Source organism: Trachemys scripta, chromosome 5, assembly GCF_013100865.1.
Source record: "Trachemys scripta elegans isolate TJP31775 chromosome 5, CAS_Tse_1.0, whole genome shotgun sequence".
NCBI classification, from domain to species: domain Eukaryota; kingdom Metazoa; phylum Chordata; order Testudines; family Emydidae; genus Trachemys; species Trachemys scripta.
This window is the reverse complement of record NC_048302.1, coordinates 73,651,731-73,674,528: the sequence shown is the minus strand read 5'-3', so window position 1 is coordinate 73,674,528 and position 22,798 is coordinate 73,651,731. Positions and strand designations below refer to the sequence as shown.

Sequence of the window (22,798 nt, the reverse complement as noted above, 5' to 3'; positions counted from 1 at the left end):
GTATGTGTACCTTGCTATTCACTCTTGCTTCCATTCTTCCTTCCCTTGTCAGGCTGAAGAGAAGAAATAGCAAAAGCCCTCTAGTGACTGAATAGGTTCCCTACATTATACTTGTAAACCTGACTTAAAACATCAGTTGCTTTTAAGGGAAGTGTGTTCATTAATTAAGCTCAATAGCGAGTGATTCTTAAGAACAAAAATTGTGATTTTGTGATCATTCTAATTACTCACTTGTAACTAGGACAGTTATAGGTCCAGTTTCATGAGTTATTTGTAGAATAAACTAGGTATAGTGCATTAGAAAACTTCCCTCTGCTATACTGAAAATGCTTAATTACTCCCTGTGAATCTATTTTAATCAGTCTCCTAGAATTTGAGCAGCTATAATGGAATAATCTTGCTGCACTTTCTCAGCAAACATCAAGATAGTATTCTTCTTCTCCACCAAGACTTCATTTTGCAGAAAATATGTACTGTATCTTACAAATATATTGTGTTTTCCTTTTGCTCACATTTGAAAAATGTGTGCATGCTTCATTATGTTCTCCTTTAAATGAACACTTTAAATTGTAAACACTATTACATTAACAGTACACATGGCCTTCTGGAAAATCCATGAGGAAATGTATTTTTAAAACAATATTTCACAGCATTATCTTAGATCAGGACTTGAAAATTATACTTATCAGGAGTGAATATGCAACTTTCTCTGGCAAGTGGAGCTGGAATATTAAGCCATCCATTTCTGTAGATATTAAGCTTCAGACACACATTTCATTTCTAGCTCTTGATAGAATCATAGAAATGTAGGACTGGAAGGGACCTCAAGAGGTCATCTAGTCCAGCTACCTGTGCTGCCGCAGGACCAAGTTACCTAGAACATCCCTGACAGGTGTTTGTCATGCCTGTTCTTAAAAACAATTAAGAGGATTCCGTAGCAGCTCTTGGAAGCTTATTCTAGCATTTAACTACCTCTGTAGTTAGAAAGTTTCTCAAATATCTAACGTAAATTCCCTTGCCACAGATTAAGTCCATTACTTCTTGTCCTACCTTCAGTGGATTTGGAGAACAGTTGGTTACCATCCTCTTTATAAAAGTCTTGAAATATGTTAAAGGCTGTTATCAGGTTCCCCCTCAGTCTTCTTTTCTCAGTAGTATGGGTATACAGAGATAAACTTCTGAATGTAAATGAACCAAGGTGACTTCCTCAGGGTATGTCTATAGTACAATCCTAAGTCAACTTACATTTGGTCAACTTACAACCACCACAGTAATTACTGCGGTGGTGCATGTCTACACTGCCCTCCTTGAGTTGTTTGTGCGTGTTCTCACTTGGAGCACTTCCACTGACTTAAGAGGGGCACTGCGGGGAGCTGAGAGCCCAGTCTCTCAGCTCCACTGGCAGCTCTATTACAAGAAGAGAACAATAGAGTAGATTTGCAAATGAAGAAATAATGTAATGACAATATGTTTGACTTTTTAACTGTTCTAAGTACTATTGCATTTCTTGCATCTGAAGAAGTGAGGTTCTTACCCACGAAAGCTTATGCTCCCAATACTTTTGTTAGTCTCAAAGGTGCCACAGGACCCTCTGTTGCTTATTGCATTTTTGTAAATGCTTCTGATCTTATCACAAATAAATAAAACTTCAGTGCTTTAAAATTATGACCAAACACTTGTTTCTAAAGCCACCTCCTCAATTGTGTTGAATAGCTGAAATTGCATATAATATCTCCAATCCAATTTGAAGATGAAGCTTTTTACTAAGTGGTATGGCCATGAAAAAATTCAATTTGCAACATAGATCTAAAATGCTATACAAGTGCCTAATTTATGACTTAGCTCATAAGCAAAACGGTTTTGTAGAGTTTAAGGAAATCTGCCTGTCTAGATTACCAGAGGACTAAACATACTAGCTTGAGATCAGTACTAAAGATGAGGGATGGGGAACCTTATCAACATAGTCCAGGATCAACTTGCTGATGAGCAGCATTTTTGGTGGGAAGGGCAAGAATTCCTATTGAGATGCTTGGCCTTGCACCCTAATTTCTGGATACATCTTTCATATCAACCTCTGGCTGGTAGGTGTCTGGTAAATTTGAAGCCCCCCACCCTTTCACAACAAGGTTTTAGTTAGCTCCTTTTTTAATCCTTTGGTCTTTGGTGGTCTGTAAATGAACAAAAAAATCTGTTTGTTTTGGCTCTGGTTTCTGCTACTAGACATGGGGTGGGCAAACTATGGCCCGGGGGCCGCATCCGGCCCTTCAGACATTTTAATCTGGCCCTCGAGCTCCTGCCAGGAAGCGGAGTCTGGGGCTTGCCATGCTCCGGTGCTGCAGCCAGGGAGCGGGGTTGGGGGCTTGTCCCACTCTGCACATGCCACAGCTCTGTGTGGCTCCCGGAAGCAGCGGCATGTCCCCCCTCCAGCTTCTACGTGTAGGGGCAGCCAGGGAGCTCTGCCTGCTGCTCCTGCCCCAAGTGCCACCCCCGCATTTCCCATTGGGCATGATCTACAGCCAATGGGAGCTGCAGGGGAGGTGTCTGTGGACAGGGCAGCTCATAGAGTCGCTTGGCTGTGCCTCCACATAGGAGATGGAGGGGGGACATGACGCTGCTTCCAGGAGCTGCTTGAGGAAAGTGCCGCCCAGAGCCTGCATCCCTGAACCCCTCCCGTGCCCCAACCTCCCACCCCAGCCCTGATCCCCCTCCTACCCTCCGAATCCTTCAGTCACAGGCTGGAGCACCCTCGTGCACCCCCAACCCCTCATCCCCACCCCAGAGCTCACACCCCCAGCTGGAGACATCACATACATACACACCCACCCACACCCCAACCCCCTGCCCCAGCCCAGAGCCCCTTCCTGCACCCCTCATTTCTGGCCCCACCCCAGAGCCCTCACCCCCAGCCAGAGCCCTGTGCTAGACAAACCAATGTAGAAGACATTTTATTACCTGAGGCGACTTTTTCCGATTTGATGTTTGATGCAGTGCTTCCTGTCTCGTCTCGGTATATGATAGACGAAGAAATGGGATGAAGTGGGGAGGAGGCGGGCTAGCACGGGGTTTGTAGTGTCATAGAGCCAAGTCTCCAGGATGCAGGCGATCTTGGGTATTTCATCGCTGATTGTTTGTTGGTGACAGATCTTGCACTGATCATGAGAACATCATAACGCCCTTACTGGGTCAGACCAATGGTCAATTCATCCCAGTATCCTGTCTTCTGACAGTAACCAGTGCCAGGTGCTTCGGCGGGAATGAACAGAACAGGCAATCATTGAGTGATCCGTCCCCTGTTGTCCACTCCCAGCTTCTGACAATCAGAGGTAGGGATACCCAGAACATGGGGTTGTATCCCTGACCATCTTGGGTAATAGCCATTGATAGACCTGTCCATGAACTTATCTCATTCTTTTTTGAACCTCACTACAGTTTTGGCCTTCACAACCTCCCCTGGCAACAAATTCCACAAATTGACTATGTGTTGTGTGATGAAGTACTTCCTTTTGTTTTAAACCTACTGCCTATTAATTTCAGTGGCCCCTGGTTCTGGTGTTATCATGAAGGAGTGAATAACACTTTGTTATTCACTTGCTCCACACCATTCATGATTTTATGGACTGCTATCATATCCCTTCTTAGTTGTCTCTCTTCCAAACTGAAAGGTTCCAGTCTTTTTAATCTCTCTTCATACTGAGCTGTTCCATACCCCTTAATCATTTTTGTTGCCTTTCTGTGTACCTTTTCCAATTCTAATATTATTTTCAGATGGGGTGAACAGAACTGCACACAGGTGTGGGCATACCATGAATTTATATAGTGACATTATGATATTTTCTGCCTTCTTATCTATCCTTTTCCTAATAGTTATCAACATTGTTAGCTTTTTTTGATTGCTTCTGTACACTGAGTGGATGTTTTCAGACAACTATCCACAATGAATCCAAGATCACTTTCTTGAGTGCTAACAGCTAATTTAGACACCATCATTTTGTATGTATTGTTGGGATTATATTTTCCAATGTGCATTACTTTGCATGTATCAACATTGAATTTCATCTGCCATTTTGTTTCCCAGTCACGCAGTTTTGCAAGATCCCTTTGTAACTCTTCACAGTCTGCTTTGGATTAAACTATCTTGAATAATTTTGTATTGTCTGCAAATTTTGCCACCTCACTGTTTATCCCTCTTTCCAGATCATTTATGAATATGTTGAATAGCACTGGTCCCAGTACAGATCTCTGGAGGACACCACTATTTACCTCTGTCCATTCTGAAAACTGTCCATTTATTCTTATCCTTTTTTTCCTGTCTTTTAAAAAGTTTCTGATCCATGAGAGGACCTCTCCTCTTATCCCATGACTGTTTACTTTGGTTTAAGAGCCTTTGGTGAAGGACCTTGTCAAAGGCTTTTGGGAAATCCACTATAGTACACTATATCCACTGGATCACCCTTGTCCACATATTTGTTGACCCCCTCAAAGAATTCTAATGGATTTGAGAGGCATGATTTCCCTTTACAAAGCCTCGTTGACTCTTTCTTCCCCAACAAATTGTATTAATCTATGTCTCTGTTAATTCTGTTCTGTACTGTAGTTTCAACCAATTTGCCTGGTACTGAAGCTAGGCTTACCGGCCTTTAGTTGCTAGGATTGCCTCTGGACACTTCTTTAAAAATTGGTGTCACATTGTCCAGTGATCTGGATATCATCCAGATATCCTCCAGTCATCTGGTACAAAAGCTGATTGAAATGATAAGTTACATATCACTCACTGTTAGTAGTTCTACAGTTTCATACTTGAGTTCCTTCAGAACAGCATCAATTTTATTTCAGGTAACTTTGGGTATGTCAATACTGCAGATATCCGAGGCTGGCCCACATCAGCTGACTTGGGCTCACGCTAAGACATGTTTAATTGCTATGTAAACGTTTGGGCTCAGTCTGGAGCCCGGGGTCTAGGATCCTGCGAGGTCCAGAATGTCTACATTATAGGAGAAGCAAGGTCCCAGCTCCTTTAAGGGCACTCAGGCTTCTCTGCTGCTCCTATAAGGCTGGTGGCATGCATAGCAATTAGAGCTGGTCCCTGCTGCTGTGTCCCTGATGGAGGGAAGAAAGGGGGAGAATACTTCATATCTCTTGTAATGAAGAATAAATAAGATGAACATGTTATAGTTCATTCAGCTACAAAGGGTTTTTCAGTATATATGAAATCTTTGTATCATTTATATTTCTCCTGGTAGTAATTGTACAGGACAATCTTGCCAACTCCAGTCATTCAAAAATCATGAGTCAGGCCTCCAAAAAAATCATAAGATTTAGAAAAGGGTTCTTTTATTTGACTTCTTGATATCTGAGCCTTTAGATTGTGCTCATTTCAGGGTTTTCTCTGCTGCCTGGAAGGCTAGAAGGTTCTGTTTTGTTTTATAATGGAAGGTGAGTTTGTCAGCTCCAGGAACTGGGGTTTTAAGTAAAGCAATAAACATTGCAAGCCTGACAATAAAATCACGAGAGTTGGCAACATTGAGAGCAATATTTTGCAACTGTGCAGGGAATAAAATATTTCTGATTATGTAATAGTCTTTATTTTGTTTACATATAGAAATTAATTCATGACTAAATCTTGCAACCAATTTATGTAAGCCATATTCATTGCTAAAATTAATACTACTTCTTGTCACAGACACCTAAAAGCATCCATATCAAAATATTTGAAAATTTAGAAATACATTATTGTGCAGGTTAGGATAAAAAATAAATTTGACCTGCTTAAAACTGTTAGACTCTGATAAGGCTATATTATTTTTAAACCACCTGTTTTGTCACCAATATTTTTTTAATGTGGCCATTTCTTTCTGGGATGCAGAAGACAAGTGTTAGTGTATGTGTATGTATTTATATGTACAGAAACAGTTGTTAATGAACACTGCTTACGTTGTCTCTAATATTGCCATCGAAGGGCCACACTGTGTCCATTCCTGCATGCACATGCATGAGGACTTGTAAGGCACCCCTTCTTCTTCTGCACTGGATATCTACACTGTGGGTAGTTGCATCTGGGAAGACAGCAACTTCCAGAGAACCATTGTGTGTGGTTTTCTCCACCATCATTGCGCATGTGGATAAGAGTGGGCAGGGAATGGATGGAGTGTTAACCAGGTACATTTTCTGCGTGATGTATGGTGGTGGGGTGCGTGTTCCACCGGCAACATAGGGGAATCACAAGGCAGAATGTAATTCATAGTCATCATCTCTTTCACAAGCTGCATTTGAGGCAATGGAAAACTTGTGCAAAGCTTGTGGCAGAGTCATGATTGACCCTAAACGAGATTTTTTTAAAAATACCTATGTTCGTATCTCATTTATATTTGAGATGGGAGAAACTAATATTTATCAAATAAAGAACTACAAGATAGGGCTGATCCTACAATAACTTATTACCAAATATAGAGCTTTCTACTATGAATAGTTTAATTAGCTTCAATTGAACTATTCATAGTAGTAAACACTATGCTCTATAGCGAGTGTCTGCAGGATTGGTCCCTAACAATGTACAAAATTATAAAAAAACAATTTTCAAAAATTCTCTGATTTCATTTTCACCCATTTTTGCACTTTCATCATTTTTTGCTTTCATGAAATTTTGGGAAAACATGCAAAATTTTCCTTGATCTCATCCTTTTTAATGTTACATGATGCTAGGCAATATGCATATAATTATAAAATCTGTCTGATTTTGTTTGAAAAAGTAAAAATGTTATTTAAAAATCATTCGGTTATCCATAATACAAAATGTGATACATTGTCTTAACCTCCAAATTGTATCGTGCAAGGGTTAACTGCTGCAACCCTTTTCTCACATGAATAATACTTATCTTGAACAACATGTTTAAGTAAGAATTAGTGATGAGAGAAAGGCATTGCAGTATCAGACGTTACAAAACAACATCAGTGTAGACTTTTTTGCAAGAAGATTCTTAAGGGGGAGACTTGATTTTACAAAAGCTTAGCTGTTCAACAAACTAATTTACAGCAAAACTTGTGCAATGCAGAAAGTAATTAATCTTGCATGTTTCTTTAACAGGCTCATGCAAGCAAAGAGCTGGAAGAGCAGTTGCGGTCTGTGTCCAGTGTGGATGAACTCATGACAGTACTTTACCCAGAGTACTGGAAAATGTTCAAATGTCAGTTGAGGAAAGGGGGCTGGCAACACAACAGGGAACACTCCAGCTTCGACACAAGATCAGATGATTCAATAAAATTTGCAGCAGCACATTATAATGCAGAGATCTTGAAAAGTAAGTTCAGGAAATAAAAGATGTACCAAATACTGTAAATCAAAATCTGAAGAAATGTCAATTGTGTCAAAAACACTTTAAAATCTAAGCACTGAAAATAAAAACGGCTAAGGCCTTTGATTTGTATTAATGCATCAGTTAGGATCTTTAAACCCAGTGCTTAATTTGTAATTAAAGAGGTGCCAGGGCTCAGCAATTTTTCTTATTTTCATAATTGACGTGGCAAGGCCAGAGGTGCCGGGGCTATGAACTGCCAAGCCTACAGGTGCCGGGGCTCAGCCCTGGCAAGCTCTGGCACAAATTAAGCACTGCTTTAGACACTTCCATAATGAAAGAAACTAATTCTTATGGCTATTTTTTTCTGATATACGTTTTGTGAACTCAGTGGGATGCATGAGGTGTACACTGATGCAGAAGGAAGTGTTTGCACCATTTTCATATGGTACATTACAGCAGATATTTGAAATTAAATCCAGAAGTCCTCAGCTGGAAAGAATCTCTGCTATGCTGGGACTTTGAAGACTTTGCAGGAAGTAAGAAGGCAGTAATAGGTGACTCCCGAAGAATGTCCCCACTGGGGGGAGGGAGAGGGAGGAGAAAATATTTGTCTTTTTCCTCCTGATTGTCTTCAATTAAGCAATAACCCAGAATAATGGGGAGGCTCATGGCAACGGATCTTCAACCACCTGGAGTAGCCAAGTACTGCACACCTGGGTGTGGCTTATTTTGATTGTGTAAAGTATGTTTATAATATTACAACAGACCAGTTGAAGCATTAATGGACATTAACATAATTCTTTTTTTTTAATCATTCTGCCTGAAAATAAATTACTTTATGGTAGGGCTGTTAAACAATTAAAAAAATTAATCACGCTGTGAAGCAATAATAGAATACCATTTATTTAAATATTTTTGGATGTTTTCTATATTTTCAAATATGTTGATATCAATTACAACACAGAGTACAAAATGCATAGTGGTCACTTTATATTTAATTTTGATTACAAGTATTTGCACTGTAAAAAAACAAAAGAAATAGTATTTTTCAATTCACCTAATACAAGTACTGTAGTGCAATCTCTTTATCATGAAAGTTGAACTTACAAATGCAGAATTATGTACAAAATAAACTGCATTCAAAAATAAAACAATGTAAAATTTTAGAGCCTGCAAGTCCACTCAGTCCTACTTCTTGTTCAGCCAATCGCTCAGACAAACAAGTTTGTTTACATTTGTAGGAGGTAATGCTGCCTGCATCTTGATTACAATGTTACCTGAAAGTGAGAACAGGCATTTGCATGGCACTTTTTTAGCATGGCACTTCTGCAAGGTATTTTACGTGCCAGATATGCTAAACATTCACATGCCCTTTCATGCTTCAGCCATCATTCCAGAGGACATGCTTCCATGCCGATGATGCTCATTAAAAAAAAAGAGTAAATTAAATTTGTGACTGAACTCACTGGGGGAGAATTGTACATCCCCTGCTCTGTTTTACCTGCATTCTTCCATATATTTCATGTTATAGCAGTTTTGGATGATGACCCAGCACGTTGTTCTTAAAATGAACACTTTCACTGCAGATTTGACAAAACGCAAAAAAAGGTACCAATGTGAGATTTCTAAGGATAGCTTCAGCACTCGACCCAATGTTTAAGAATCTGAAGTGCCTTCCAAAATCTGAGAGGGACGAGGTGTGGAGCATGTTTTTAGAAGTCTTAAAAGCAACACTCTGATGCAGAAACTACGGAACCTGAAACACCAAAAAAGAAAATCTGCAAGTGGCATCTGACTCAGATGAACATGCATCGGTCCACTCCGCTTTGGATTGTTATCGAGCAGAACCAGTCATCAGCATGGACGCATGTCCCCTGGAATGGTGGTTGAAGCATGAAGGGACATATGAATCTTTAGCGCATCTGGCATGTAAATATCTTGCAACGCCAACTACAACAGTGCCACAAGAACACCTGTTCTCACTTTCAGTTGACATTGTAAATAAGAAGCGGGCAGCATTATCTCCTACAAATGTAAACAAACTTGTTTGTCTGAGCGATTGGCTGAACAAGAAGTAGGACTGAGTAGACTTGCAGGCTCTAAAATTTTATTTTATTTTTGAGTGCAGTTATATAACAAAAAATGTACATTTGTAAGTTGCACTTGTATGAGGTGAATTGAAAAATACTATTTATTTTTTGTCATTTTTACAGTGCAAATATTTATAATAAAAAATAATATACACTTTGATTTCAGTTACAACATAGAATACAACATAGATGAAAATGTAGAAAAACATCCAAAATATTTAATACATTTCAGTTGGTATTCTATTGTTTAACAGTACAATTAAAATTGTGATTAATTGCAATTAATTTTTTTTACTTAATCACATGAGTTAACTGTGATTAATCGACAGCCCTACTTTATAGATTTTTTTTTGGTGGGAAGATGTAGAACTTATAAGAGGAAGAGTAAAATTTACAATAGAGTAGGTGGGTTTGAATTAAATTGTTATAGGAGGAATTGATTAGATAACAGGTGTAATGTTAGTTCTTCTTTGAGCCAGAAAGCAACCTAACAGAAGTTGGCTCCAAGACAGAGGAACGGGGCTGTGGTGAGGCAAGTTGCATCACTTTTTAGTAGTGAGGTCTGAGCTGTGCACAATTGTAATTTGGCAGAAATGCCCAGCCAGAAAATCCAATCACTGTCTAAGGGCCTAGCCTAATTAGAATTTAAGTTTAATGAAGAAGGTATAAAATATTGCCCGGTAATTTGTTTTTTTGTTTTTTTGCATCGGAAAAGCATAGATAGAGCACTCTGTAGTTAGCAAAAGTAAATGAACATCCAATTACCTTAATACCATCTTAATAGTACAAGACCCAAATCAAACATACTTTTTAACATACGGTATGGTCCAAATCCTGAAGTGTTGGTTACCCAGGCCAGATGATTCTCCTCTGCAGATATTGCCACATAGGGATAGGAAACTCTACATGGAAATCTCTCTGAAATCTTTGGATATCCTGAGAGCTGCCTAGACTTTGGAGATGTTTACTAGGATCCCAGTGGTTCCACTACAGCTCTGTCCCCACTGCAGCTCTGCTCCCTGGCAGCACTGCCATGGGATTCAGGAAAGTTACTGCAGAGAGAATTCAGTTTCTCTAAAGAAATGTGTATTTAATTGACTCAAGAATCTAAATATACGAAGTCACATGCTAGTCTGATTCCAAACATAAGCAAGTTGCTGTTAATCTATGGTGGGATGTTGTTCTTATTTTAACTAGCTGCATTATAACGTATGAACTTCCCTATAACTTGGCAGGTATTGATAATGAATGGAGGAAAACTCAGTGCATGCCACGTGAGGTGTGTGTAGATGTGGGGAAAGAGTTTGGAGCAACAACAAACACCTTCTTTAAACCCCCATGTGTATCCATCTACAGATGTGGAGGTTGCTGCAATAGTGAGGGGCTGCAATGTATGAATATCAGCACAAGTTACATCAGCAAAACGGTAGGTTCTTATTCCAGTTATATTCTGAGTTGTCTTTACATTTCAAGTAAATGGATAATTATGCATTTTAATGTATTGCTACATGGGAAAACATATCCCAGAATCTAATTTTATTTCAATTTATTATTCATTTGAATACACATTGTTTCCAGAACTGTTACCTTTATAAACCGTGCAGCTAACAATAATTAATGACATAAGGAGTGGGGGAGAAACTATGTTAAAAGAAATTTAGGTTGCAAAGTCAAGCACTTGAAAGTTATGAAATGCCAGATTTGTGATTGCCTATGCAACCTTAATCCTACCCCCAGAGTGTCGCACTGTGCACTGTATGAGATAGGAGTGCTGTAGAAAAAATAGTATGTGATCATCTCAATACAGCCTCTTTCATACTGTACATGCAAGAGGGCAGAATTGAGATTGCATGGACACAATTTTCAAGTGCTTGACTTTCCAACTGAAATGACATTTGTTTAACATAGTTGGGTTTTTACTGTAATTTCTAGGGTTTTTTAAAGGAAAAAAAGCTAAAATTAAATACTATTATGTGCAACTATAACAATTACACATTCTGTCATTGAGCACCATAGTTAAGCAACCTCCCAAATAGCCATTCACTATTGTCATCTTCTCAGATCAGCTGTCTGTGTTTTTCCTTTGGTAGTCTGTATTTTTTCCTCTCTCTCTCTTCTTGCTGGATACTCTAAATGAGGATGATCTAATTTTAGTGTTAATTTAATCTCCTTTATCACCTAGTTCCCTTTTTAGTGAAATACTGCTCAATTGGAGCCCAACACAGCAGAAGCAGCTGTGCAGTGGCAGCTGTTGCGAGTAGGATTCCTTACCATGAAACTGCTTCGTGTACCACCCAGCTAAGGAAAGGATTAGAGAAGGGGAGAGAAGAGTCAGTGAAGGAAAGATAAATGTTCATAATCTTATCCAGTCATGAAAGCCTTTTTTCAAACATACTCATCTGTAATTGTGCATTCTACCAAGGATTTCCAGTGCAGAATGTGAGCTACTCTAGCGTTCTAGACAGCCACACAGGGATGGTACAAGTCAAACAGTTTAAAAAAAGAAAACAACTGTTTTCTCAAAGCCACAGTTCTTCTAGCTGGTTGAGAGATGCAAATGATATATCTTCACATTGCTATAACATCAAAAACATGTGCTTCACTCCTTTAGTAGCTACTGTCTCAAATATGTACTTTTGCCAAGTTCTGCTTACCTGAATAAGAGATCGCCTAATGCAGATGTAGTCATAGCATATACACCTCTACCCCGATATAATGCTGTCCTCGGGAGCCAAAAAATCTTACCGCGTTATAGGTGAAACCGCATTATATCGAACTTGCTTTGATCCACCGGAGTGCACAGCCCCGCCCCCCTGAAGCGCTGCTTTACCGCATTATATCCGAATTTGTGTTATATTGGGTCGCGTTATATTGGGGTAGAGGTGTAGCTCAGATTTCCAGATTCAGGGCCAGATTCTCAGCTGCAGTACATAGGCACCAGTCTATTGATGTCAGTGGAGCAATATCAGTTTATGACATAATTTATATTTCTGATACTGGTAGTGACCTCATTTTTCAAGATCTTAAGAAAGTAGCCTTTTAAGAGGTGATAAATGTCTTTGGAGGGACCTGACATGAACAGTTAAGAAAATATCAGAACTAAAGACAGAAGGCTCATGGGGGGTGGGCTCACCAGAACTAAACAAAGCCTTGCTTAGACAAAAAAAGGTAGCACTATGTGGTGGTGGGTGGGTTTGGTTTCTTGGGGGGAGGGGGGGAATATTTATTTTATTTTATTTTATTTATTTATTTTGGTTACCTATTCCACAAAGCCAAGGAACTTCATCATTTAGGTTCCTGTCCTCCTCCTATTGAATGAAGTCATTGGCAAAATTCCTTAGAAATGGTACTGTGACTTCCAGGACCCACGAGTTTCAGAAAACTTCCTTTTAAAGGGAGAGACCTTAGCACAGCCTTATTTTTTTTTTTTAATTTTTGCCCACCTGAAAATGATCGTATTGAAGCTATGCAACAGTGGTTCAACATTGTTATATTGCAATGAAATGAGTAAAGAGCACATCAGACAAAAGGATATGGGGTTTAATTTCAAAGGACCACACTGTAAAATTTCAGATGTCAGTCACATTTTTTTCACTCCTTTTTCTCTTATATTTCCCAAATGAAATAAGAAAAATTGTTCTATTCGCTATACATTGTTTGATTTCCATAAAAGCCATCACACCAGTTGCCATAGTAGATCCCCACTGGTATTCCCGAAGATAAACTACCATTGCCACTCAGGAAAAGCATGAGAAAATATATTAGTCTTACAGACCAATGCGAAATGAATTCAGTGTTTAGGGCCAATAACTGGACACTGGAGACTAAAAGACAGCTAAAGATACACGTATGCGTTCCTGATATCACTTTTCCCACAAAAGTAATTGATGTAGTTGGCACAGGGAACTTATACAAATGGGAGGGGAGATGTTGCACAAGACAATTTTTTTATTCAGATGTGGTCCACAACATGAAAATGTGTGAGAACCTCTGGACTAGGTAACTTAATACAGCAGACCTTTTCCTTCTCTAATTTCTGTCATTCAGTAACATCTTAAGTTTGGTGGTGGTGGCTTGTCCAGTGAAAAAACTGACTTTTTATTAATTTACGCATTTTATAAAGTATTTATTTCCATAGCATCTCGGTGATGCAACAGCAATTCAATTGCTGTACTCCCTAGACTGAGATAGCAGAATCTGGTGGAAAAGCAACCAGTCCCCAGTTCTACACTGCCTACATCTCAGCCACAATGTCCACAAAGGCACTTCTTCAAGGAAGGTTGAGACCATGCCTTACTGACATCTTTCCCCATTTTGTACCTTTGCTGGTACACACATTTCTTGGTTTCTCTCTGATCATTGAAGTGGAAGTGAGCATAAAGTTCTAAATCGTTTAGTTTCATGACTACAGTAATAATCTCTCAAGGGAAAACATTTCTCAAAATAGTTTGAAATATGTTTTAGAAGAACTATTCTCACAGGAAACATGCTACCAGCTTGAAATTGCTTGCAATATTTGAGACTTACATTATGTTCATATGCATAGTTTGGAGATGTATGCATCAGAAGAATGCTTGAGTCATTTATGAAGTATGGGCCTGTTTTTCCCATGTATTTTTTTCTGTTTAGTCTGACAAAAATAATGATTTAGTAAGTAATGTTAATATTGGCTGTTGTATCAATACAAAGTCAATAAGTTTTGACATTCTGATAATGTTAGTTTACAGTGTAAGATGATTTAAATCGCAGAAGGTGGCATAATGAAAGCTAATATATTAACAGAAGTTAAATGCATCATTTGACTTGATTTTTTTCACTGTTATCAGTTTATATATTACCACACAAAATTCAATGTAATTTTATCAAAAGAGAGGGATGTGACCTAAAGGCAATCCCCAGTTCAGCATTCTATCCACTAAAAAAAAGGTAATCATAAAAGGAAGAACTATATTTCAGCAGCTATCAAATTACAATTTATTTTCCTCATTTGTAGTATAGAAAGGTGTGTTTTTTTGGTTTTTTTTTCTTTTTTTGAACCAAACAAACTTTTGTCCTCTTGCTGGAAAGCTTTCTAGCCAAATTCTACTCTCAGTTACACTGGAATACTTGGCCTGTACTTTATCCTATAGTGTCAATTTAGGAAGTATACAGATCACAAGTCATGGAAACCAAGAGTCAATTACTTGGCAGGAAAGCTGCCAAAATAAACCACAGTCCATCAGAAAAACATAGTACCGTTAATACAAATTGGGATGTGGGGAGGCGAATTACATAAATACGGTGCTTCATACAAGAGGGAAAGGATAAATTTACACAGAGCATTGCCTTAAGGTGCGGTCCTCAATTGTGATTGTATCAGAAATTACTGGTCAATGTTAATTTGTACGTACCAGAAAAAATGGCATTATCTCAAGGTAGTCTGTATATAAAGAATTGACCAGACAGTGACTCAGAAATACAAGATTTCAATAAAGCTGGATGTGTGAAAAATACATTAATCGTTGCCTCTATTTGGATTTTGATAGCTTTTCTGGAGATGCAGTTGGGGATTCTTTTTATTAATGTACTTTACCCTGCCCTACCTCGGCTGCACCTTCTTAAGAGGTGCAGGTACAGAATCGACTCCCTTGTTTTCAAGGATTTCAAAAATTATACAAATAGAGGTAAAACCTGTGTTCCTTGAAAAGCATTTGAAGAGCATTTCTGTTACAATCATAAAAATGGTTATACAGACTCTCTGATCATAGTCTTACCCTGGTTCTCATCCAAAAGTTCTTTAATGTAATTTCAGACCTGCAAGAGTTAAGTATTATTAAAAATAGTGTGTCATTTGGTGACTCTGGACATGTGAGTGTTGTAGCTTGATGTTGTACTTTTCACAGCTCTCCACACACTTTATAAAAGAGACCAGTGTCGTCATCCCAATTTAACAGATGGGAAAACTGAGGCACAGAGCGGTGATGTGACTTGTCCAAGGTCATCAGGGGTATGTCTACACTGTAGCTGGGAGTGATCCTCCCAGCTTGGGTAGATCGACTCACACTAGCAGGGCTTGATCTATTGTTAGCAGGGCTCAAGTGATCATGCTAAAAATAGCAGTGTGGACATTGCAGTTTAGGCTGGAGCTTGGGCTCTGAAGCCCACCTGATTCCCAAGATTAGAGAGCTCAAGCTACAACATCACACTGCTAATTTTAGCATGCTAGCGTTTGTATAGGATGGGAGGCCTGTGTCTGCTGCAGTGTAGACATACCCTAGCAGGCAAATAGCAGAGCTGGGAATAGAAATTAGGTCTCCTGAATCCCCAGTTCAGCGTTCTATCCACTAAGCCATACTATCTTGAATGATTGATAAGATGATGGTTTAAAAAGAGAAAAGTGTTTCAATTTATTTATATTAGATAGCTACAGGATAATGGACAGGATTTGAGAATTCTGGAGTGTAAAACTTTAGAGTATATAGTAAAGTTTTTACTTTCATGTGTAAATTTATACTTTGGATAAGTTTCTTCAGAGTCTTTTTGAACTTCTTTGACCTTTTAAATTAAATTGAACCATCCTTTTTAGGAAATGTTGGGCAATATTCTTATATTTGTATCTTTTAAAGTTATAGGCCAAATTATGGCTTCTCCAGTGCAAATGTGCAGGAAAGGAGAAGATGCAAGAATCCTCTTTCCACCTGTAAAACACACAGAGGAATCTGCCATAAATTTGACTGCTTGCACTCTAGGAGTGCAAGGGTTAGGTGAAGGCAAGCCAGTGCTGCCAGCGCTGGCTGTGAGGATTGCATTTGGGTTATGGCACAGAATACACGTTACTGATTATGCTTGAGGTAAATATACTTGCTATTTAAATTAGAGCTATCTCCAAATTCTTTGAAAGAAATCTCTTATTTGTTTATCTAGCTGTTATGCTTTGGAAGTATAGTGTAGTTTGACATATTCAACTATTCTGTTTACCCTCTTTACATATGTAAATAAGATAACAGAAGTTAAAGATGGAAGAGACTATCAAATCTATCCACTGCCATTGCAGGATATAGCAGATGTATCAAATATTAAACTTATTCTTCACTTGATCTCAATCAAAAAGACCAGTGTCTAGAGAACACCTACAATTCACAGGAGGTGATTTCAATCAGTTGAATATACGCTGCTATGATAATATATTCTTTAATTGTAGGCTATAAAATAAGCATATGAGAATATAATATAATGAAAGACAAACATTGAAAATTAAGCCAGATATTTTTTATCCAACTGTACATAAAGTACCAGCCTATCAAAAATACCAGAATAAATAATATGTTGAACTATCTATTAACTTTAAAGTGCTTTTATACATATGCTTTGTCCCAGATATTAAATATTACAAAAATAGAGAAATATGGAAAATGGATATTATGAAATAGAGGATCCATTCTGTGATATCCGCTTTTGTTTTATTAGCAATGATGTGGGTAGTATTTCAAAAGTGAGAGAACTCACATTCCAAGGCTTCCTGAAGCATGTCATAGGGCAAACCTCTCAAAACTGAAATGGTTCCTTTATGAATTTACATAAAATGTCTAACAGTGCCTCATAGCAACCCTGGGTGGCTTTTTATGAGCTTTGACATGAGTGCAGTTCAGTCCTTTCTGCTGCATGTAGTTCCAGTGATATAAGACAGCTAAGACGGAAGACCCAGCAATTTAATTGAGAGAAAAGTTAGGTAGCAGCTTAGTCCAGCGTTCCAGTTACCTATTTCTTGACTCAGATATACTTAATAAACAGAAACAAAGGAAGCCAGATCAAAAAACAAAAACCCAGCAAATAAACAAAGCAGAAACAAACCCAATTCGTACTTTCCTTTTTGTCTTCTCCTCTAGATTTTCATACAGGATATATCAACTTACTGTATATGTGAACATTCCTCTACAAAGAAAGAGGAGTCTCCCTCCTGTTTGAGGGCATAAGTTCTAGGCTTGAATAGATTGGGACTGGTAAATATTTCCCCATGAAGCTTTGTACAATCAAGAACTATTGGTATATTGGGGAGGGGGGTGCGCAAGCATGTGCAATGTGCATGTGTTGGTGTGTGAAAGAAGGGGTTCACATTCAGGTATGTCCCATGCTGACAAGGAGATGGTAAGGAGAGCCTGTGGACCCAGATGGCCCCACCACATACACCTACAGTAAATGTGAGGCACGGCAAGGGGAGCTAAAAGGAGGAGAACTTAATGCAGTTCAGGGCCAACCAGGAAGGAGAACAGCGGCAGCTTCTCTTGATGGGAGAGGAGCCTGATTGCAGCCCAGAGCATGAGCTAGCTTGCCAGCAGGGTAAGCCCCTGCCAGAAGGTACAGCCAGGCCCAGGGGGAACAGCTGAAAATATAGAGTTTTGAGACAAGCCCTGAACAGAAGGAAGGGGTCCCACCAAAAAAGCTTGTTGGATTCAGCCTGTTTTGAGTTGAGGTTTTTTTGGTTCCTGGTTTCCTTTGGATCTTAACATGCTGTAAAGGGTAGGACTGAAGTGTTCTTTAGCCACTACCTCGGACTCCCACAGACAGCAACATACTGACAGAGACCTGTACCTAGGGGCGGCAACCCTGGCACAGCCAGATATAGATCTTTGTTCTTTATCTGGTAGAATCCTGGATTAAATGAATCAATGATCTGCTCTGGTGTGACAGTCCCTATGTTTCACTTTTTTGTTTGTTTATTTATATGTTTTAAAATATTTGGCTAGGTTTTTGTTGATTTTTGTACGCTTCCACCAGTTCATTTGGCAATAATGATTGTAAAAACGAGAGACAATGAGGGTTTACTATAAACTACATTTGTACAGATCTTAGTTGTAAATTCCTTTAAATATAGCTATAAATATTCAGCATTTGTCTGGCACTTTTGAAAGCTTTCCATAATGATAATGAAATAATTTATCAGTGGCTAATTCAGCTGATTTCCTAGAAATCTTAATATTGTCAGCCAGATAACATTTTGTACACAGCTTTGTTTTCCATTTAAAAAATTAAGAGTCCTGGTGCTGAAACATGAGGATTTTATTTTTAAAAGGTGAAAAATTAAGTGTTATGACACACTATACGTGTTATCTTACACTCGTATTTGATTTTATAGTGGTGTGCAGTAGGTATCTGGATTGAAAAAAAACAATTTTGATAAGGGGTTATCAGCCAGTCTGTTTGCTTCCACCCAAAAATAATTAACATATTATAAATTACAAAGACAAATGTGTATGGTTACTCATGAAAAGCTAGTTTATAGAAATCTTCTTAGAAATATTTAGACAATAAAGTTCAACAAAGTGCACATTATAATAATGTGTCTGTAAACAAAGCCTTCTTTTCAAAGTAAAACCTCATGCACTTAGCATACCAAGAAAGTCAGCTATCTGATAATGAATGCTTCAAAGTACTATATCTAGCTGCTATTATTAACCATTTTATCTAAATGCTTTGAGAAGTAAAATATAAAAATAACACTTACTGTCCGAAGTATGCAAGATAGGAATATGCAACCAGAAGAACAAATATGATTTTGGTGGTGAAACACATTTATTAGTATTTATTAGTAGTTTTACACAACAGCAAGTTAAATTTTATTCTAATTAAACCAAATTTGTTTATTGTACATGACCTCTAGCTGGGAACAGAAAAAAATGCTTGTCTCTATCAGCATCTGGACTGGAAAATGAGCAAACTTCTACTTAAATATACACTGAAAAGAGATAATAAATTTGAAAATAATGGTCAATCATGGAGACTTTTATTAGGAACTTTAAAGAAAAAAATATATCCTTCTAGTTTACAGATGGAACTAAACTCTGAACTCGCTTATACTATGCAACTCCCCCAACTGCAAAGGAATTGAGGCAAAATTTGGACTATATTTTCAATGTTATAAGCAGGGTTTGGATTTTACTCAAATCAGAGACCTTGCTATTTTTTTCATTCTCCAGGATTCTCATAAGGCATCAGGGCTGAGGAAATTATTTCATTTATGATAAAGTTGTACATGAATTTCATTAAGATACAGAATAGGTGGTGCTGGTAGCAATTCCTGTTATAACTTTACCAAGATTAGGACAAGGAGCTTGTGGGTGGGGACTGGGACTGAAGGCTGGTTACGGGGAGGGAAACTGGGACTGACTGGGCAAGTAGACTGGGCCTAGGGTGACCTGACAGCAACTGTGAAAAATCGGGACAGGGTTGGGAGTAATAGGAGCTTATATAAGAAAAAGATCCAAAAATCAGGACTGTCCTTATAAAATCGGGACATCTGGTCACTCTAACTGGGCCTGAGAGCTGGGGAGGAATACAATATAGACTGTGAGTCTGTAGGAGTGGGGAGACTGGAACTGGCTGGTCAGGGAGGGGAGACCGATTTGATGAGGAATCATAGTGAGTGGGACAAAACCTGGGCCTGGCTGGGCAAAGAGACTGGGTTCAGGGGATGTGACCGAAGAGTTTGCCCACTAGATTATATTTCCATCCAGACCCTGGAACGGAACCCTAAGGGAAGGTTTCTTTTCTCTCTTCCCTGCAGAATCCAACTGTATTAAATTTGTTCTTGATGTCGGGGTGGAGGGTGGATTTGGCCTTATATGAATAAAATGAAAGTAACCTTTAGCTAAACAAGACAGTTCAGACAGTCAATCAGCTGCCTGACCTCTGGGCAGTCCCAGAGGTAATTTCATGTCCATGAGATAGCCAGCAGTGGTGCCAGAAAAGAAGCCAGCCAACGAGCTAGCCATAAATATGTGCTGCATTTTTGCTTGGAAAATCCATACTAGAGATTGATAGCTGGCTATTACACTGCCAAACATGCCCCAGAGTGGCCACAGATGTTGGGTTCATTACTGGATCAGATGGAGTGCAAGGACTAACAGGAAATGAATTAAAGATGCAAACAAAAGAGAGGAGACATTACTAAGAGTCAAACCTTGTTTAATTTAATTGATTCATGGAGAGAACAATGTGAGACCAAATCCTGCGTCCACTTCAGCTCCATTTACTTCATTGGTATTGCTCTTCCATAGCTGAGAGCAGAGTTTGGACTTTGATCTATTTTAAATTTTCAGAAATTAATACACAAAATAATTCCTTGATTAAACACACAATTTCCAGTACAGGTTGAACGTCTCTAATCCGGCACTCCCTAGTTCGGCCACATCCGTGGTCCAGCACAGGCACCCAACTCCGTGGGTGCTCCAGGGCTAGAGCACCCACAGAGAAAAATTAGTGGGCGGGGAGCATCCACCGGCGCTAAACTCCCCTGTATGCCCTCCTCCCCCCGCGCCTCTCGTGCGCTGGCAACCCCACTCTTACTATCTCCTCCTCCTCCCTCCGAGCACTTCCAGAGTGCCGCAAACAGCTGATTCACGGCGTTCAAGCTCTGGGAGGAAGGGTGAGGACAGGGGGCCGGTGGCTGGGATCCAGGGTAGCAGTGGGGCCCCAGGGTGGGGGGGCCACGCTGGCTGCAAAGCCTGGGGTGCTGCAGCACACACACGCACACCCGCACCTCTACTTCCTGGGCCTATGGAGACCCACTGGCACTCTGCAGTGACCTCCCGTAGTTCAGCAAATTCTCTGGTTTGGCACCAGTCAGGTCCAAAGGGTCCCGGACTAGAGAGGTTCAACCTGTAGTAATATTTCCTGTAGTAGTAGGTTATGCTTCAGGAATTTGATTATAATGAAGTGGTTGAATGACACGCTTCTAGAAAAAGAAATAAGTATAAATATGAACTCTTCCTGTATGATTCAGAGCTCTTAGTAGTCTATTCTGACAGAGAAAGACAAAATATCTTCAGTAAGGCAGAAGACAGTACCACTTCCAGTCAGGAGAACTGGTATTTTGTGTTTGGTTTTTTTACAGCCTGTGGCATTTAATAAAAACGAGGAATAGAAATTTAATAACTAATATAATATAGTCTCTGCCATAGATTACTGTACTGTGTTATTTTGACTTTGCCTATGCATAGCATCTGCTTGTGAGTAATATGAAATACTCCACGAAATTCTGTATAGTTAATAGCAGTATACGTTCGAGATAGTTCACAGAAGTCAAAGGAGTTAGTCTAGTTTTATGCTGGTGTAACTGAGGCCTTGTTTACATGATAAAATGGAACTATTAATGACAACAGTTAACAACATTTGCTGCTGAACTGGTGCTAAATATGGTTTAAATGTAGACAAGGACAAACTGTATTCGTCTCCATTTCAGCTAAATGTTGTTAAACCCTACTTTTAGATGTTTGCTGAGATATGTTTTTTTCCAGAGTGTTTACGCTGTTCCAGCAGCATAAATAGGGCAGAAGTAACTCCTGGGGAATAATTGAGGCAGAGAGGGCTTCTTCAGGTGGCCTAGTGCTGCAAGAATAGTCCTATACTGCTCTCCCTCACAATCCTGAGTGTAGTCTAGTTACCCAGGGTTTTCAGAACCTTTGCTTCTGAAAGCCTGTTTTTAAATTAACAATTATGTGGTGTTTGTTTTATTAATTTAGGGTGGCTGAATGCACATAATATGGTTGCAATTAGCTTGATTACATTCTGGGGTATACACACCCCTTAAAACCAGAGCAACAGTCTAATTTACATCATGGGTAGAAATGGCAGCCAGATGGCCTAAAAATACAGGAGGTACAAAAACGTGTTGAACCCACTTTTGTCTCTCATCCCTGTTCCTGCATGAATCACAGCTTGGCTGCAGCCGAAAATTGGTCTCAGATATTCGATATCCGATATTAAATAGTGTTCAGATAATAGATTTTGCCAGTTCTACCTATAGTACTATTTCATTTAGGGCTTGGAGGGTGGTGTGCGTGTTCATAAATGAGAATAGGGAAAACAGAAAAATGTCTGTGTGATTGTAATATAAAATGAAGTAAACCCCCTTTGTCTTATTCCAAAAGTTCACATGTGTATAGGAGAGTCAATATGATAAGCCTGTTTTCACATCTGTAAATCCTTTTATGTCGTCCTTATTTTCAACCTGGCCTCTGTTTTTGTGTGCACAACTTGGTATACACAAGTGATAAAATTTGCATAAAACCCACTGGGTTTCGTGTGTGAATTATATCACAGAAACAAAGAGGAGCTAGTACTTGTATATGTGAGTGTGTGTGTGTGCACGCGCGCATAGGTCTTCTCGTGTGGCTCTGTGTGCACAAATAAAAGCCACTTTTGAAAATTTGTTCCTTTGTGTCTATTAAACTAAAGCAAGCAAACTGTAATGAAAACCAAACATGAACAATCTTCCAACTAATTTGCACATGTAGTGTATTGTAGCAAAAACAAATACCAGGGTCTGCGGTTGGTGAATGTCTTTTAGACAAATAAATAGGCACTTAGAACGATAGCCATATAAAAATGAGATTAGTTAAAAAACCTACAAGTCTGCTTTATTTGTGTACTTACAATTAC

General features: G+C 39.0%; 1 protein-coding gene across 2 annotated transcripts in view; it reads left to right on the top strand.

Moving 5' to 3' along the window:
* The window catches only part of VEGFC (vascular endothelial growth factor C), a 121,531-nt gene that overhangs the window by 74,952 nt on the left and 23,781 nt on the right, over window positions 1–22,798 (top strand). For both annotated transcript variants that reach the window (XM_034772565.1, XM_034772566.1), the window contains exons 2-3: window positions 7,082–7,295; window positions 10,618–10,808. In XM_034772565.1, the coding sequence (XP_034628456.1) occupies window positions 7,082–7,295; window positions 10,618–10,808 (405 nt within the window). The remainder of the gene's footprint in view (window positions 1–7,081; window positions 7,296–10,617; window positions 10,809–22,798) is intronic.